The sequence below is a fragment of the Mustela lutreola genome, chromosome 5 (genome assembly GCF_030435805.1).
Source record: "Mustela lutreola isolate mMusLut2 chromosome 5, mMusLut2.pri, whole genome shotgun sequence".
Taxonomy (NCBI): Eukaryota; Metazoa; Chordata; class Mammalia; order Carnivora; family Mustelidae; genus Mustela; species Mustela lutreola.
The window spans coordinates 30,921,704-30,941,649 of record NC_081294.1 but is presented as its reverse complement, the minus strand read 5'-3'; the positions used below and the strand labels follow the sequence as shown (position 1 = coordinate 30,941,649).

General features: G+C 32.9%; 1 protein-coding gene and 1 long non-coding RNA gene across 6 annotated transcripts in view; one reads left to right on the top strand and one right to left on the bottom strand.

Moving 5' to 3' along the window:
• Window positions 1-8,453, bottom strand: part of LOC131831683 (uncharacterized) — a 77,936-nt gene extending 69,483 nt beyond the window's left edge. The window contains exon 1 of the long non-coding RNA XR_009353760.1: window positions 8,314-8,453. This is a non-coding gene — a long non-coding RNA (uncharacterized LOC131831683). The remainder of the gene's footprint in view (window positions 1-8,313) is intronic.
• Window positions 1-19,946, top strand: part of RICTOR (RPTOR independent companion of MTOR complex 2) — a 129,512-nt gene that overhangs the window by 70,663 nt on the left and 38,903 nt on the right. For all 5 annotated transcript variants that reach the window (XM_059173842.1, XM_059173839.1, XM_059173840.1 and 2 more), the window contains 10 exons: window positions 855-981; window positions 3,986-4,155; window positions 9,674-9,741; window positions 13,089-13,156; window positions 14,385-14,467; window positions 15,805-15,892; window positions 16,640-16,730; window positions 16,841-16,907; window positions 17,055-17,135; window positions 19,151-19,251. In XM_059173842.1, coding sequence (XP_059029825.1) covers window positions 855-981; window positions 3,986-4,155; window positions 9,674-9,741; window positions 13,089-13,156; window positions 14,385-14,467; window positions 15,805-15,892; window positions 16,640-16,730; window positions 16,841-16,907; window positions 17,055-17,135; window positions 19,151-19,251 — 944 coding nt within the window. The remainder of the gene's footprint in view (window positions 1-854; window positions 982-3,985; window positions 4,156-9,673; window positions 9,742-13,088; window positions 13,157-14,384; window positions 14,468-15,804; window positions 15,893-16,639; window positions 16,731-16,840; window positions 16,908-17,054; window positions 17,136-19,150; window positions 19,252-19,946) is intronic.

Genomic DNA, 19,946 nt, shown 5'->3' with positions numbered 1-19,946 from the left:
CCCTTGATACATAGGTTTATAAATCCAATAACATCTAATACAGATCAATTATCCCTACTCAGAGACCTATTATTTTGGAAATTATTCACCTACCAGGCTTTATTTATTAAACAGTCATTAACTATATAATTTGTTTTCTTTCTAATTTCCAAACTGAAGATAATGTTATCTATTTTCACTATTACAAATATATTATTGCCAATTATACTTTTCATTTAAAGTTAGATTTATCCAAAGTTTTGTCACCAGAAACATACTATTTGCATCATGCTTTTTGAAATATTAAACATAGATTATGGATTACTAATTTTACCTTTTGGCATAGCAACAAGTGATGGTTAGAGGGAGATTATCAGACATCTGTTGCAGTAAAGTGAGGAAGAATGAGGGCCCAAATTAGAGTTTGATGGGAGAGAGAATATGGATAGTGAATAAATTGGTAGGACAGGACTTGGTGGTTATATATGGGAAAGAGTTAGAAATGGAATAGTACAGTAGTGTGTTGACAGCTGTTGTTACCACTGACTTTCTTTGTCTAGGTACTGTAAAGTTGTATTAAATATAGTTCCTATTTGAGAGAACTGAGAATCTCAGAAACCTTAAATATTGTCATTTAATTGACTTATAGTCTGAATTATTAGGGGAAAATAGCCAACATTTTCCCATAGTAACAATTATTAACACTTATTGCATCAATTAGTAACCCTTAGAAATGTTCTTATGAAGAAGATTAAAATTGATGCCTGGATTTTATAAATGTTCTGTGGTTATAAACACCTTGATCTGAACAAAACAGGTTTTAAACATGTGTTATGAAGTAAATAACTTCTTTTTCTGATTCCTCCCTGTTACAGATGATTACTGTGAATGCTTCCTTGTTTCCTAGCTCTGTGGCCAACTCATTAATAGCAGTTGGAAATGACGGACTTCAAGAAAGAGACAGAATGGTCCGAGCATGCATTGCCATTATCTGTGAACTAGGTCAGAATTCTCTTCAAGTAATGAAAATGAAGCATTTTAGGAATATATATATATATATATATATATATATATATATAAAAGAATGTAACATTTTTTAATGTGATTTGGGTCAGAATTTTCTCCAAGTAATAAAAATAAAGTGTTTTAGAACAAATATAAGACTATGACATTTTAAAATCCTTTCATACATGAATTCTTAGTTATTGCTACAAAGATATGAAAAATTTAGTTTATATGCATATAAGAATTGTCCAGATTCCACTGCTGAGAATAAAATTGCTTAAAGTCTGGTTCTCAGAAATTAGTTAACCACACTGTATCTTGATGTGGGTTAAAAAACAATCTATTATTATACATTAAAAAAAATCTAAATGCAAAACAAAGAGTGACGTGGGGAAAAACAGAAAAAAATGGATGAGCATTGAACTGATGATTGTAAAGAAAAAGAGTCTGAGTTACCAAAGAAATAAACAGATTTCAGCAGCTATAGATTTTGTTAAAAGGAAACAAACAAAAAAAACCGCTCATTGCTGGAGCAAACAAAAAATAAATGTTACAAACATGATAGGTAAGTAACTTATTTATATGCAGATCAGTAGGCAAAATAAATAATTCTCAAAGAAACATGACTAATCAACATATTTTAAAAGTTCAACCTCACTTAAAACCAGAAAACACACTTTTAAATGATAAGAGATGATTTTTCCCACCAAAAGTAGAGCTTGTGTAGGTTACATTCACTCTTGGTATAATAAAGTTAATAACAAAATCATAAACTAAATTTAAGAGACTCAAACCCTATTATTGAAGATTTAAAGGTTCCATTTACAGTATATACTCATTTAAAGACTTACTAAAGTCAGAAAGTTAATCAAGGACATTTAAAAATAATAAAAATTTGACATGTACTGATATGCGATGCTTGGAAAGCTATATTCAGAGTTAACTTACGTAAAATGCTTTTATAATTAAGCAAAAACCAAAGAAAAGTGCATGAGCCCAAGAAATTAAAAAAAAAAAAAAAAGGAAAGAAAATCAGCTTCAGATAAGCAGGAGGAAAGCAACAATGAAATTAAGAGTCCTAATTAGAGAACAAGATTGATAATTTAAAATAATCTGTTAGTTGGAGAGAAACATACATGGATACCCAAAGATGTCCTAATGTTTGAAAAACATGGAAGTCAGAGAAACACAGGATGAATATACAAATGAGGAAGAAAGAAATAGGAATTTTCTAAAATAATGAAATAATTTTTATAAATATTTGAAAATCTTTTTGAAATGAATGGGTTTTTGGAGGAAATTTTATTTCCAGTTAACTCAAAAAGTAGAAAACATAATAAGATAAAAACCATAGAAGTACTTGATGAAATAATTGCCTTCAAAAAGACTTATTCGGGTAGTTTTGTCTTTAAAAAATTGTTCCAAGGAACAGAGTTCTTATATAATGTAAGCTAATTGAAAGTATTAAAATATGGAAACCTAACAATTTTTTAATGAGACTATCATTTTATATGCATATAGACATAGATATACATATACCCACACCTATACACATACATAACATTCTAGATTCACATATATAACATTCTACATTGTTAACATTCTAGAATATTTCAGATTAGTACTGTATTATTCTTAATGGTAAATTTCTGTAAGTACTATAAACTTTTAATTCCTAATTAAATTAGTATTGCTAAAAACTTTGAGCAGTTTAGTAAATTAGAATAATAAATAATGTTTACATATTGTAGATGATGTATCTAGAAAACTCTGAATCAGCTGAAAAACAGCACTTAACTAATTCAAGACAGGAGAAATGTGAAAATACAGATAGATTTATTTTGTGTTTCAGTGATAAAGTTAGTAAATATATTAGGACAAAAATACTATTTCCAGAGTAGAAAAGAAAATTATGTATCACAGAACTTAGTAAGAAATGTATGACTTGTGCCTGTGTTTGGGGGGATACTTTTTACATTTGAATTTGTCAAGTTAATTCTTAATAATGTAGAAATGAGAACATTGGTTGTGTAGTAGAGGGGATACTGATTGAAAAGTGGTATGAGGGAACTTTCTAGGATGATGAAATTTCTGTATCTTGATTGGATATTGGTTATAAGAATATAAAAATTCAAAATTTATTGAACTGTTCTGTTAAAATCTGTGAATTTTACTTTCTGTAATTATACATACCACAATGTAGAAAAAAAACAGAAGCAACCTAATTCTAGAATTAGGCTAAGGCTAGAATAAACATGAGATATCCAACCATGAGAACATTTTTGAGAAACAATAATGAAGGGAAGGGAAAGGGTTTTGTTTGTTTGTTTTTTTTAATAAAAACTTATTAAGCTCGGTGATTAAGAGAGAAAAATGAAAAGAGATTGAGTTACAGACTATGGTATATAGGGAATTAGCATATCAGAAGAATAAAAGTCAGTTTGTGAAGCATGCTAAGATAATTGATTAAACATTTGGAAAAAGATTGAGTTTATCAGTATTAAGCAAAACTCAGTTTCCTGAGATCAGTTTCCTGAGATTGAAAGCTGGAATGTTAATCATGAACTGATTTAAAACACATAGATGTATGTGTGGGCATGATCAGAAAAGGCCTGATCTTTGAAGTAAGGGAGGAGTTTCTGAGTTTAAAATCCAAAGTTAAATTGCAAAGAAGATGAAAGATTTGAAATAGATGAAAAGCTAATATAGTCCCATTAAATGAACAACTTCTTGCTTTTGATAGGGAAGAAAAACCATTCCAGTAAAATATGGACAAAGAATATAAAAAAGCAGTTCAGAGACATTAAAAAAAAAATCAGGGTTTTGGGAAGAGTATATTCAATGACTCTTATTAGATAATTTTATTCATATTTTAAATGTCTTTGAGTAGAAAGTTTTTCAAGTCAGAAAGGAAGTTGTTTCACCATAAAATTCCAGATTTCTGATTACTTTTATTATATATCCACTACATACTTTATTAAGTTTTTCTTTTTTATTTTAGCACTTCAGAATCCAGAGGTGGTGGCCCTTCGAGGTGGACTAAACACCATCCTGAAAAATGTGATCGACTGTCAATTAAGTCGAATAAATGAGGCCCTAATTACTACAATTTTGCACCTCCTTAATCATCCAAAGACCCGACAATATGTGCGAGCTGATGTAGAGTTAGAGGTAGGAACTTTAATATCCTTTTCTAGTTTTATAATAATGACTTTAAATACATACCTACTCTTGCTTTGAAATTTTAAAGTTAACAGATGCAGCACAAAGTTAATTACCAAACATAAATTAAGACTGACTTTTCCTCAGCAATATTTTATAGTTCATTCCATTTGGACTGATTTGGAAATATTATTCTAAAGAATATTTCATCAATATATAAAGTGAAGTTTATTTTTTTATCTGTGAAAACTTTATTAAGCCAATTAAAGCACAAGTAAAGTTGCATATACATTTACCTGCTTATTTAAGAGAACCGTTTCTTTTTAAGAACTTCAGTATGTTAACTGTGTGAATAGCTCTTGCTAATTATATACTATTTATTTATTAACCCATGCTAAAATTCTCTGAACTTAGAGGCACTTGTTAGCAACTAATGACCATATATACTTGAAAGAAAAAGAATATGAATCCTTTCTTTTCAAAATATAGTGCAATTTAATTTTTTTAGCATTTCAGTGTTTTCTTACAGTTAGTCTAAAATAATAAGATTGCTTTGTACTCTTTTTTATAATAAAGTGTGTAGTGGAGGTTAGAACAGAATTACTACAAACTGATCTTATAGTTTATGTGTGTGAATGCACTACATTGTTGTCCATTGTAGATACCATTCAGAGTAAGATTAAACTAAGGATTTGTTTATATTTGGGTATGAAATTATGCAAAGTATAAAAGATAAATTGTTCTCTAGCATGTTATTCTAAATCATTACATTGAATTTGTCTTCAGTCTTACAGTTCTGGTTTTATTAAGGCCAGTAGAAGTATTTGACAGCTTTTATCATTAGTAAGTGACAGCTTTTATCATTAACTAATAAATAAGTAAAAATTTCTTCTCAATAAGTGATTTCAAATACAGTCATTATTCATGGGAGTCCATTTCCCAATGGACTAGCATTTTTGATATTTTATAGTATGTTTAGTATGGTGTATAGTATTTTTAGCCTGTATAGTATGTATAGTATAGTATGTTTAGTATAGTATAGTATGTTTAGTCTGAATTTTTTTTAATCAGGTAGAAATATAATTTTAGGATTGGTGAGATGATTATAATAAAGCCCTGTTTTTTTATTCCTATGTAATTATAAAACAAATTAGCCAAGCCTTTATTAAATTAAAAAAAAAAACAAAACTCAAAAGAATATGGTAGACATTTAAGTACAGGAGTGTCTTTGCTTATGTCTCTATTTCTTTAAAACCACAAATGTTTGTTCTTTACTCCTCTAACAAGATTTCCCCAAAATAGCATAGTGATTTAGAGCATAGACTTTGGATTATACAGATCTGGTTTTGATTTTTTTGCTCCTGTATTCTACTAGCTTTATGACTTGGACAAGTTATGAGCCTCTCTTGGACCCATTTTTTTCTTAGGTAAAAGGAAGGTCATGGTTTTCATTTTAAAGAATTATTGTGAACAATAAATACTGTCATAATAATAGTAGTTGTAATAACACCAGCTAACACTCATGTAATGCTTATAATGAGTTAGTATTTCCAGGCACTTTACATATGTTAATTCTAATCTGCATAAAATTCTGATCTTTGTACTTCAGTACCTAGCACATAGTAAATATTCAACAAATACTGTTTACCTTAGATATCATTCTTCATAATCCACTTTAATATCATCATCTTCATTTTATAGTCACTAAGAATATTATCCTCATTTTTATTAATTATATTTTACAAAATTTGATTCTAAATTGATACTTTGATTTCCATTTCTTCATACAAAAGAACTATTTTCAGTGTTGCTGTCTCTGTTGTTAGGCTCAGGTCTGTCTTCCTCTTAAAAATCCCTTTTTAAATTTACTCTCACTTTAATTTCTGCTGTGATATGTTTTGACCTCAGACAGAAAAATGTGTGCATTTAATATAATGTATATAATGTATATACTATAGACAGTCTATAAGGGTTGTAAATCAGTTGTAATTTTTTATAGTAATTGTAAATTACAAATTGTAATTGTAAAAATTTTATAGTAATTTTTAAAACTTTATCTTTTAAAGTTATACTTCAGAGTAGAATAAATTCGATCGCTCATAGCATCTGCTATGGAAAATACAAAACTGGAATAATTATGAAAGTCATATATTTAAAGCAGCATAGAGCTGTGAAAGCAATAAGAGCCAGAAAGAGTGGAATTTGTGAGAGGGAAGATTCTTTGGGAGTTGCCCTGAAGATCTAGAGATGCTCTTGGGGGCATTTGCAGATTTGGGGCACAGGCTAAAGGCTAAGAACATGATGTGGGCCTAGTAGACCAGAGTATTTGGCAATCGTGCAAATATGGTAAGCCTAGAGATAGGAAAAATCCCACACTAAGTCTGATATACTCCTTTAGATATTTGCTGAAACAAGACTGTGAGGGGCAAAAACTATGATGTCCGAACCTGAGGTGATAAGCACAATGAGGAACATGTTGTAGTCCTCAGTGCATAGAATGCAAAGACCTTTTAGGAGGGGCCATGGGCTAAAGTTGGAAGGCCCAAAAGCAGTAGTGAATTTACACTGGTTATATGTAATTACTTTTTTTCTTGGGGCCATTTATTGATCAATATATAATTAGAAACTGAAAATGCAGGTAGGCCTTTGCTGGGATCAGAAAAGCCAAAGTAGCTTTCTGCATTTGTGTGGTACTAAAACACTGATTTCTTGTTCTTGACGTATCCCAAATTCTGAAGCTTTTCTGGATGGGTAGCTAAAGATTTAAGTTCAAAACTTAAGAAGTACGTAGAAAAGATTCCCAGTTTCTATTGCTAAGGAGCAAAATATTTGCTAAGTTCTCTAGTGAAAATCCTGGAAGACCATCCTTGAGGAACGGGAAAACCAAAGGTATCCTCAGTCTTCTCAAAATGACAGTGTAGTCTCAATTTAACACAGCTGGTGATTAAGGTGATCAGCCCCCCACCTTACTCTACCTAACAGAGGAAAGGATAAACCATTTCTGATGGTGGTAACATCATTTGGAATATTCACAGTGTCTGACATTCACTTACTAATTTGATTGAATATCATGCAAAAATATATGACCATTTGACTAAATACCCAAAAGAAAAACATTCTATAGAACCATGCCCACAGGTGATCCAGATAGTGCAGTTAGAGGGAAAGAGTTTAAAACAACCATGGATGTTATTTTAAACAACACCCAGGATTCCTGGGTGACAGTTGGTTAAATGTCCGACTCTTGGTTTTGGCTCAGGTCATGATCTCAGAGTTGTGAGATCCAGCCTCACAGTATAGCATTTGCTTAAGACTATTTCACTCTCTGCTTCTCCCATTCCGTGCTCACTCTCACATTCTCTTTTTTGCTGTCTCTCAAAGCAGTCTTGAAAATAAATAAATAAAACAACCATGTGTAATTTGTTCAGGAAAATTAAGAAAAAAGGAAGAAAATGATGAAATGGTGAATTTGAACAGATAATTGAAATACATAAATGATTTCAGTGGAAGTTATACTGAAAAATACTTGGAATTCTGAACTCAATGAAAAATGCATTTTGGACAAGAAGATAATAGTAAACTAGAGGAAAAGTCAATAAAAATATCCAGGGTAAAGCACAGAGAGGAAAAAGAAAGAAATGAATAGAACACACAAAAGTGATAAGATATAATTTTGTCTTTGGAGAAGAAAGAGAAAATGGGCAGAAGCAAATATCCAAAGAGACAATGGCCAAGACTTTTGTTTCTGAAACTGATGAAACTTTATGCTCACAAAGCTCACAAAACTCTGAATAAGATAATACAAAGAAAACATGTAGGCACATCATGGTAAGATTGTTGAAAAACAAGATAAATAAAAATCTTGAAAACAGCTTGAGGGGGAGAAAAAACCAAAAACTTGTTACTTTCAAAGGAATGTGTCTGAAAGCTGATTCCCAGCAGAACTCTTGAAAACTAGAAGACAGTCAAATGGCATCTTTAGAGCACTGAAAGGAGAATATGCCAGCCTAACCCAAAGAAAATGTCTTTCAAAAACAAAGGTAAAATAAAAGATTTTTTGAGACTAAGAATAAAAAAAAGACCATACAGAATGTAAAGAAACACTACTCTTTCTTGGATTACTTGTGCTTACGTCAGGAAGACACTACAGCGTCCAAGGGGAGGTACCTGTGGAGAGGAGCTGAACTCTGTCACTGTCAATTAGCACATCGTGCATGAGCCATCTTGAAACAGGTCCTCCAGCTCCAGTCAAGGCTTCAGGTGACTGTAGCCTGACCAGTATTTTGACTGCAGACTTAATGAGGGCCCCAAACCATAACTGCATAGCTAAGCCTGTCATAGACGGCTGTCTCCGAGGAACCATATGAGATAATAAATATTCATTGTTGCTTAAAAAATGACATACACGGGTCACCTGGGTGGCTCAGTGGGTTCAAGGCTCTGCCTTCGGCTCAGGTCATGGTCTCAGGGTCCTGGGATCGAGCCCCATATCGGGCCCTCTGCTCGGTAGGGAGCCTGCTTCCTCCCCTCTCTCCACCTGCCTCTCTGCGTACTTGTGATCTCTCTCTCTCTCTGTCAAATAAATAAATAGATTAAAAAAAAATGACACACACAAAGAATAAAAGAGTAAAGGGAGTCATCAAGGGGAAAATGATCTAAAACAAACGAAGAAATTTAGGAAGGAACGAGTAGTGACAGAAAAGGCACATATATGACTAAATATAAAAAAATACTGATTGTCGAAAGCAATTTTAATAATGTCTTATGTATTTTGTTATATTTAATATTAAAAGTTAGACCACAGTAATGCAGTAGCCATGGTGAGAGAGTTGATAAATGAGGTACAGTGGTTAAAAGTTTAAAATAAGTGACTTTAGCAAGATTTCTAAATACAAGGATAATACAAATAACTTGGATTTTTTTATACTAGCACCCAAAAGAGGTTGTAATAAACCACTTAATAATGTTCAAAAATAGCAAAACTAAGTCATGGTTTTAAAAGTCAGGATAATAATTTTGGGTTAGGTGGTGACTGAATTTAGGAATAAGGAGGCTTTAAGGATTCTAATGTCTTCTTCATCTGGTGCTAGTTAGAGGGATGGACTTAGTTTGAGAAAATACACCAAACCTTAGATTCATGGGTTGTGCATCTGAAATTTAATTGATACATTAAAAATACTCAAATTGGGCACCTGGGTGGCTCATTCTAGTCTGCCTTCTGCTCAAGCCATGTTCCCAGGGTCCTGGGATTGAGGCCACATCTGGCTTCCTGCTCAGCAGGGAGCCTGCTTCTCCATCTCCCCTTGCTCTTCCCCCTGCTCATGCTCTCTTGCTCTGTCAAATAAATAAAATCTTAAAATAAAATTAAAAATCACGCATACATTCCTTGATGATTAGTTTGAAGAACCAAGTTTCTCACACAGCATACCCAATAAAGATACAGAGAAGTGAAATTAATTTTAGCTTGTTACAGGAAGAATGTGTTTTATAATAAACACTAAATTTTTTCTTCTTTTTTTTCCATTAGCGAATTTTAGCACCCTATACTGATTTTCACTACAGACACAGTCCAGATACAGCTGAAGGACAACTCAAGTAAGTACCATTTGTTCCTAGTAATTTATAAGGTAGTGTGTATGTTGCTGTTAAAACTTTTAGGTTTGTCTGATTGCATGTAGAGTTAGAGCAAAGAGAGTTTAAGTAAATTCCTCAATGAGAGTATAAGTAAATTTTCACTAATAGGAAATTTATGTTGTGATTCTCATAATTAGCTGTGGTTTAAAAAAGAAAAAAGTTATGAGAAATTTAATGACTCAGAATTTCTTATTTAAAATAATGTAAGCTAGATTGCAATAAAAACCTAGATCTTTAATTATTTTTCTATTGTATGTATTTTTAGCATAATTATATTAAGAGACTTAAAAGAATGAAATAACAACAGGGAATAGAATGAAGAGCTGCCTTAACAAATTGACTAAGCAGAAAGATATTCTGTAGAATTTTGAAAGTAAGGTTAGTGGGAAAGTAAAAGGAGATAAAGTAAAGGTTGTTTTCTAGGAATGAGGTAGGGTAATTTTCAACATCTTTTTAGAGAGAAAAGCCCATGTTTGTGGGGTATTTTGGGATAACTATAACTTGATTTAGAGATCAGTATATTAACATATTATCTGTAAAGATTTTGCAGATGGTGTGATGATAATAAATGTGCTATGAAGTGTTTTTCTAGTAGGATTATTGTATTATAGACATAAGCACTTATTTAATAGGTAGAATATAACTTAAAATTCTTAAGTTTTAGAATATTGTGAAATGGGATATTTTTATTGTTTTTCATTTTTCACTGTTTTTCATTTTTATGGAAGATAGTGAGTGGTTTTATATCTTTAATTACTTCTTTAACTATGGACTGATCCCACCCTAACATTTCATGACCTGAGCAAGAAATCAAAATAGATGTTCTCTGTTTAAGACTTCTCAAATCTTCCTCCTGCTGAGTTGTGAATTGGGATTCTTGGGCTCCTTTCCTGGCTTTTCCTGATGACATTTACTATTCTCCTTATTGATGGCAGAAATGCACTTTCCACTGTTAACTGACAAATTACTATGAATGTAGCAGCTTAAATAAATCAATTTATTAGCTCACAGTTCAGTAGGTCAGAAGAGGTCAGTCATATAAGAGCTGGCATAGCTTTTATCTGGAAGTTCTGATGAAAAATCCATTTCCAAGCTGATTCACGTTGTTGGCAGGATTTACTTCCTTGCTATTGTAAAACTGAGATCTCTGTTTCCTTGCTGTCAGCTGGGGCCTACTCTCAGTTTCCAGAGGTCACCCTTCTTCCTTGGCAGTTGGCTCCCCTGTCTTCAAACAGAGCAGAAATTCCTGGAATCCTTTGCTTTGAATATCTTTCTCTTCTGCCATTAGCTAGTAAAAGCTCCATTTAGATCAAGCCTACCATATGATCTCCCTGTCTTTTAAGATCTGCCAGGCTATATAAGGTTAAATTAGTCACAGTCATAGCAATGATACCATATTCACAGGATCCAGGGATAGGGCATGGAATCTTGAGGGCATGGTAGACATTTTTAGAATTCTGCCTACCAGAATGAGTGAGAGATGAGCCTGGCTGTTTTCAGAGTTGGAGGGATAAGGTACATTCTACCAAAATCCTTCCTTACCTGTTTGGTTCTGTGCTTTACTTTGATTTAGTTCCTGGAGTATGGGTGGTTTCTGGAGCATTGATACATTATGGCCAGGGAACAAGGGAAAATGGAGTGATTTTTTTTTTTTTTTAATATTACAAATTTTTTGAGTAGGTTAGAGATGGATTACTAGGCAGTCACTGTAGGTATGTCATTAACATTTTCTTTTCTTTTGAAGAGAGAGGGAATGTAAGCAAGTGGGAGGGGCAGAAGGAGAGAGAAAGACTGAGAATCTTAAGCAGGCTCCTCGCTCAACCTGAACCCTGATGCGGAGCTCCATCTCATGATCTGAGCCTAAATCAAGAGTTGGATGCTTATTTGACTGAGTCACCCAGGCACTCCTGTCACTAACATTTTTTTTAAGATGTATTCATTTATTTGAGAGAGTATAAGTGGAGCGAGAGGGAGAAGCAGACTTCCCACTGAGCTGGGAGCCTTACATGGGGCTCTATCCCAGGACCTGGAGATTATGATTCAAACCAAAGGCAGATGCCCAGCCATCCAAGCCACCCAGGTGCCCCTGTCACTAACATCTTTACAAGAAGGAGCTGTTAAAACTTTATCCCGTAATTGTCCAATTCTCATTTCTTCCACCACCCTATCTTCTCATTTTAGTTTCTGTTACATTCTCATGTATTTGATGCTGCAGAGCTTAGTGTGGCTCGTTTGTGTATCTTTTTAAGTGTTTCATTTCTCTTTCACAGACTGCTCACTGTTCTTTAGCTTGATTTTCTTTCTTTCTTTTTTTTTAAAATCCAACCCCTCTATTTTTTTCTTTCCCAGTTCTCGGATATCTGTATTCTCACAACTGTTAAGGCCTTTATTAGGGAAGACAAAAAGCACAAAAAAACACAGACAGTTGAGAAAATAGAGGTGGTTGACATGGCATAAATAGTGTAAGATTGCTATTAAGTATTGAAACCGGCCATAAGTCATGTGTGGAAAATATTTATGAATATAATAGTTCTGTTGCTTGATTAATGGTCAAAAACTATTGCATAAGAAAATAGTATGATACTTGAATACTCAATTAGAGGAAAATAGCTGTGATATTAATAATATCTAGTTATTTCATATCAGTGAGTATATGGGTTGTTGAGCTTACATGTTAGAAATGCTAAAATAAAAAAAGAAAAGTAAATGCTGAAATAAGCTTGGGGCAAGAATTTTCAAGTGAAAAGAATATGTGTGGTAGGGCATCTGGTTGGCTTAGTGAGAAGAGAATATGACTCTTGATCTTGAGGTCATGAGTTCGAGCCCTACATTGGGTGTAGAGATTACATACATACATATATATACTTAAATAACAAACAAACTTTTAAAAAAAGAAAGCAGCATGTGGTAAAAGTAAGAGATAATTTTCTTTGCTAAGGGGTAGCCTTTTGACAGGAATGCTTATTAAATAGGGTGTTGCTGTCTGTAGTGCTCAATTAGAGGTATTAATGAGGTATCTAAGAATAATTTTCAGGAAGAGCAGGAAAAGTAGAACCAAATTGAAAAGTGGAATTTATAACTTACTTTAAACTATGTTGGGAGTTTTAAATTGGGGCAGGGGTCAATACATAATTGGGTAATTTTCTTTGAGGTAGATCTGACCTTTTTTTAAAAAAACATGTTTTATTTCCTGTGTAAATATTTAAATGTTAACTAATGATAGGGTTTTTTTCATGATATAGTAGAGGGAAATCTCACTTTTTATTCTAACATTTAATTTTTTGCGCCCTGCACCCACCGGCTCTCAGAGAAGACAGAGAAGCGAGGTTTCTAGCCAGTAAGATGGGAATCATAGCAACATTCCGGTCATGGGCAGGTAAGTTACTTGTGCTGCTTAATAAGAAAAACTTGATTCATTTTTTCACATGTTAAATTACTATTGCAGCATCTAATTTAGATGTTAACCTGGTCTTAACTTTGTATGTTATTATTAGAGAGGGATTTGTACAAAATTACTAAAATTGACCATTTGTAAATCTGTGTGCTAATGATTACCTGGTTGATTAAAAAGTCTTGTTGTGGACATGAGCTTTCCATTTGCCTTAGGTAAATACCCAAATGGAATTGCTGAGTCACAAGGTGGATATATGTTTAGTTTTATAAGAAACTGCCAGACTTTTTCTCAAAATACTTAAACTATTTTATACTCCTATCATCAGCATGTACAAGTTCCAGTTGCTTGCATCCTTTCCAGCATTTCATGTTGTCTTACATTTTAGCCATTCTGGTGGATGTGTCATGGTATCTAATTGTGAATGTTACTTAGCTTTCCATAGTGACTAATGATACTAATTTTGTATGTGTTTATTGGCTATTCACTTCCTTTGTGACATACTAATGTGCTTTAAATTGTTTGACTTAATTCTCCCACTTAAAATTTCAATCTATACAGATTATTTGAATTCTGCCAATTATAGTTTTTTTGTGCATTCAGTAAATTTTAAAATTACACTTTTTTTTTTGTTTTTAAGATTTTATTTATTTATTTGACAGAGAGAGATCACAAATAGGCAGAGAGAGAAGGTGGGGAAGCAGGCTCTTTGCTGAGCAGAGAGCCCGATGCGGGCTCCATCCCAGGACCCAGAGATCATGACCTGAGCGTAAGGCAGAGGCTTAACCCACTAAGCAACCCAGGCGCCCCTAGAAGTATGCTTTTAAAAGACAAATGCCAAGCAAATTTTTTCATTTCACTTTAGGTTAAGGAGGTATTAAGTAAGAGAGACAGAACATTGTTCTACTCTCTCTAGTATTCCGACTCTGGGACTCACTCATCGGCAAACAGGAAGAATACTATGCAGTCATTGATGAACTTTTTTGAGTATGCAACAAATATTTAAATTTAAATGATACAGGATAAAATTTAAATGATAAAATTACTGATAATCTCTAGTCAGTAGGGAAATGTTACTTATGATAACCAAATAATAGCATAATTTTGAAGTTATCTGGAAAAATATCACAGATTTTATATTATGAATACATTGCTCTATGTATTTTTTGACATTTAAATCAGTGATTTTTTTTTTCTTTTTTATCCTCTTTAGGTATTATTAATTTGTGTAAACCTGGAAACTCTGGGATCCAGTCTCTAATTGGAGTACTTTGTATACCAAATATGGAAATAAGGGTAGGCAAAAGTTACTCTTACTGTTTTATTCCCAGACTTTTAACAGAGGAAATTAATTATTAAAAAAACTTATTTCACGTGTTGCTTTTTCCTCATGAATTGTTCATCTCTATCATAGAGCATTGAAAAAAATACTTGAATAAATATTTGCTACTTAAATGAACCCTAACACTAATGCAAATAATTTGAAATAGTGATGTTGTTAGGAACTATGACTGAATTAAAAACTGGATTAAAAATACAAAATTAATTATGCTTTATTCATTTAAAAATGCAGACAGAGGAGGGCATTCTCATTGTGAAAGGTTCAAGCAATACAGAAATATATTTAGTAAAAAGTAAATATAGTATTTGTGTATCTTATGCCTTCTAACTTATTATTTTTATTTATTTATTTATTTGACAGAGAGAAATCACAAGTAGTCGGAGAGGCAGGCAGAGAGAGAGAGAGGGAAGCAGGCTCCCTGCTGAGCAGAGAGCCCGATGCGGGACTCGATCCCAGGACCCTGAGATCATGACTTGAGCCGAAGGCAGCGGCTTAACCCACTGAGCCACCCAGTCGCCCCATGCCTTCTAACTTATGTTTTTATAAAATGAGTGGTGGTTTTCATTAAAATTGGGTCGTTAATATTTATGTGCTTATTTATTAGATATATTCCTAGATTATTAGTGCATTGTAATTTCTACCAAACAGCTAAAAGAAATTGAAATTGGAGGGGAAAATACGAGCTCTTCGGTGATTCTTCCTTTTCTACTTAAATGTTTTTAATTGTGCTTGAAAGAATAAAACTTGCCTTTTTCTTGTTTTTCTTTATATGAGCCAAACCTGGAGTTGAAAAACATTAGAAGATGTTAGCTAGGGGTTCCTTGCTTAAAATGTGAACTGAGAAACATTAGACCATGGAAATGGAAGGATATGATTTTAGATGGAAAGATATAAGCAGGGAACTAAAGGTTGGGGCCAGTTCATGGTGGCTTACTTTGCAGGTGGTGAAAGAACGTGGTTTTTGGAGTTTGACCCACTATTTGATTCCTGATTTTAGTCTTTATAGTTCCGTGACCTTGGGCAAATTACATTTAAATCTTTTTCCATATGTACTACGGTGGGGATAATAAAAGATTAATTGAAAAGATTAAGTCGTGTATGTAGTAAGCACACCATAGTTATCTCTGCTCTAGTATAGACCTGAGATGGCAGTTTTCTAAAATAAGGAGTTCTCTTTCTATCTGTTTTTTTCTCTATGAATAGGACATTTAAAACATCTGTTTTAAATTTTTTAATTTAAATGAAGATCCTTCCATAAAAATAAATGAACTGTATTTATTTGCACTTGCAGCGAGGTCTGCTTGAAGTGCTCTATGATATATTTCGTCTTCCTCTACCTGTTGTGACTGAAGAATTCATAGAAGCATTGCTCAGTGTAGGTAAGTATTGAAGTCCATTTGAATCTGTTCATATACTGTGATTTTTAAAATGGTTTATCTAATACACGGAGTCCCTCAAAGGCAAAATACTGAACTAAATATTGAATATTAAATGGAACATTTTCTTACGGCATCATCATAGCATAATAAATTAATATAAAAACAAAACCTTAAATAAATTTCAAAAAATAAGAAATGTTAATTTCTTTACCATCACCCTAGATATTGCAAATGAGCAGTGAAATTCATAGAAAAATGAACAAAGAAAGAAAGAGCAAAGATAAGAAACTGATGTAGTTCTCAAATTAGATTATTTAATCCTTGCTATAGTTGTATTTTACCCAAATGACTCCTAAGTCCCAGAATGAAAGAAGTTTAGATCTGTGTGTATCGATAAATCATTTATTTGCTGTATGCCTTTTCATTTTTTTTTTAACATCTTTTAAAGATTTAGTTATGTATTTCAGTGGGGCAGGGGCAGCAGAGAAGGAGAGAATGTCCAGCAGACTCCTCGTTAAGGCCAGAGCCCCATGTGGGGCTCATTCTCACAACCCCTAGATCATGACCTGAGCCAAAATCGAGAGTTGGACATTTAATCCAACTGAGCCACCCAGTCCTTTTTTTTAACCAATTTCTGTTTTTTTAACCATTTTACAACATTCTTTATAGCCTGAATAGTCAATGGTTAACTGATGTCTTTTAGTGATTTCTCACTTTCTTCTAACTACCTAATTTTAACTATTTTAGATCCAGGCAGATTCCAAGACAGTTGGAGGCTTTCAGATGGCTTTGTAGCAGCAGAGGCAAAAACTATTCTTCCTCATCGAGCCAGATCCAGGTAGAATTTAGGGAAATAGTTCAAATTTATTATAATTTACCATTTTTTTGGTAAATCATGTAATATACTGAGCAGTTCTTAAACTGATTCTGTGCTATGTTTATTTCTAGGCCAGACCTTATGGATAATTACTTGGCACTGATACTCTCTGCGTTTATTCGTAATGGGCTTCTAGAAGTAAGACTTACAAACCTTATTTTATTCTATTTTATTTTTTAAATTTTCTCTAACAGAGTTATTTCAGAGCAATAAGCATATGTGATGCTTAAATGTGTTCCTATGTACTGCTTTTGCAACGGTAATATTTTCTTTGTATTTTCAAAGGGTTTGGTTGAAGTGATAACAAACAGTGATGACCATATCTCAGTTAGAGCTACCATCCTTTTAGGAGAGCTTTTACATATGGTAAGTTGAACAACTTCTGATTATGTTTTATACCATTAATGTTTTAATTTATAAAATAATATTACTTTGTAGTATCTCAAAAAGTAAGTTTACTTTTTTTGAGTGTTTGTCTTTACGGTGTGAAGAACCCTTGATGCCTTGTATCTATCTATACATATATGTGTGTGTGTATAATGTGTATATATAGTATAAGCTAGTTTTTTAAATGGAACATGTAAAAATCAAAAAGTACTGAATATTGATTTTTATACCCACTTTTAATGTTAACATTTTGAGTCTTAAAAATCTTAATGTATCTCAAAAAGATTTGTTGCCTAATAAGCAAGAAATTACAAAACTAGATATTGCTTCAGTCAGGCAGCAGTGGAATTGATGCAGCAATTAGTGCCTGAATTTTAGAAAACTGAAAAAAATTCTAAGTATAATTCCCTTATTTGAAAACATTTTTTGCAAACTTGTGAGTTTAGGCTTAGAAGGTGAGTTTTTTGTGTTTTTTTGTTTGTTTGTTTTGTTTTGGGGGGTGGTTTGCCTTGATTTTATGACGTCAGTAACTTCTGGAAATAAGGCGCTTAGGAAGTGATCCAACCATTATCTACTCCCAGCAAATCAAGCAATGGGAGAACTGATTGTTTTGCAAGATAGAATTCCTATTTCTAGGTCACCTGTTTGTTAATAGAATACTAAATAAAAACCATTTTAACTGGTTAAGGAAGAAGTAACCTTGTAGCAGATCTTTTTTAAAATTATGTTATGATCGTCTCATATTGGCAAAGTACATTTTTGTTTTTGTTGTTTCAGTCCTCCCCACCTCTAGTATTTTGTTTTGTTTTTTTTTCCATGTAATAGGTGGGTTCTGTGAGTGAGGTAAAGAGAATTAAAGAGTTTAATGGTAACTGTTTTATTTACCAGCAAATTATTTAGCCACATGCTCTGTTCTCCTTCAGTCCATCCATGGAAGAATAAGTAATACTGCAGGTTTTCAGATCTGATTTTTTTGTTTCTTCAGATTTTATTTATTTGTTAGAGAAAGAGAGCACAAGCAGGGAGAGCGGCAGGCAGAGGGAGAAGCAGGCTCTCCTGAGCAAGGAGCCTGTGCAGAACTCGATCCCAGGACCCTTTCTGACCTGAACCAAAGGCAGACGCTTGACTGACTGAGCCACCCAGGCGTCCCTTCAGATCTGATTTTTATTTTTTTAATTGATTAAGTTTTTTAAAGATTTTAATTTATTTATTTGTTAGAGAGAGCATGCATGCGCACAAACACAAGCAGAGGGAGAAGCAGGCTCCCCGCCAAGCAAGGAGCCCGATGCAGGACTCTATCCCAGGACCCTGGGATTACTACCTGAGCTGAACGCAGATGCTTAAGCGACTGAACCACCCAGGCGTCCCTTTTATTTTAATTCTTAATATATCATTTCCTGTAAGATTATCAATATTTAGAATTTCATGTTCTTTATGAAGGAATCTTTTTTATAAATTTCATTTTTTCCTTCCTCCATGACCAGAATTCTAGATTCCCTTGAAATAAAAAAGCTGTTCATTTTGAATATAGTGGTGTTAGTTCATTGCTTGTTATGCTTACATTTTCTGGCTTCCACATTTGATTAATTTACTTATCCTCACTGGTAGAAAGCAGATTGTGTGGTGGGTTTTGTTTGGAAAGTAGGATTAATGTAATATTATAGCACTGGATCTAGGTTTTGATATGTAATCCTTTCAGATCATTTAAGAATTGAGTTTAATTGTAACTAAATTCATTTTAAGTTACCACTTAATGTTATAATAAAGGATCTGTAAAAATTTGGAGTTTTATTAATGTTATATGAGTCTGTATCTTCATTCAGTCTCATCCTTACTGAAAGTAGATAAGATAAATTATAAATAAGTATGTATTGGAAAGTGAATCATTAAGTTCATTTCATGAGTAAAAGCTTTAGTATTTATCTGTGGATAATCTATTATATAAAATATTCCTATTTGTCAGCTCCTAAAAAATACTATTTTTCATTTTTTAGGCAAATACAATACTTCCTCATTCACATAGCCATCATTTGCACTGCCTGCCAACCCTAATGAATATGGCTGCATCTTTTGATATTCCCAAGGAAAAGAGACTGTAAGTATCAGAGCTCTAGCAAAGACTGTGCCTGGTATATTTAATACCCATTTAGATGACCTTCTCTTCTTTTTAAAATTCTGTGTGTATATGTGAAGAGTTTGCTTGGAAATGCTTTTTGGGGGGGGGAGGGGTGGAATTCTTTTGGGATGCCTTACAGATGAGAGGAAAATTGATAGTATTATTTAATATAGTCTACAAAGTATTATAGCATAGTAAAATAAAATCAAGTTTTTCTAGCATGTTTCTGAACCAGGACATAAACTCTACCACATCGTTAAAAATGGTGTTTGAGAATTTTTTGGACTATTTTATGTTTTGAGTAGCAACTCGGGCTCTTTAATGTCTAAAGTACTTAAAGTTAATAAAGCACCAAGAATAGCAATGTATTCATTTGTATGTGTGGTTAAAAACTTTGGAATTTAGTAACCCATACTATAGGCACTGAAGTAAGCTAAACTTTTAAATCTGAAGGAGATACTGCAAACAGAATTTATAAACAAAATATGCTAATACAGCTGTAGGTCTGCTGGAATTTCAGTGCTAATAATAAAATATAATTTAAAAGGTAAAGATGGAGAAGCTTGATTAGAAAGTGCTAGTAGGAATCTTTTTCATTTGGTTAAGATTATGTCTAAGCCAGAAGTCTGACTTCCTTCCGTCCTTCCTTCCTTTCTTTTTTTTAATTCTATCTG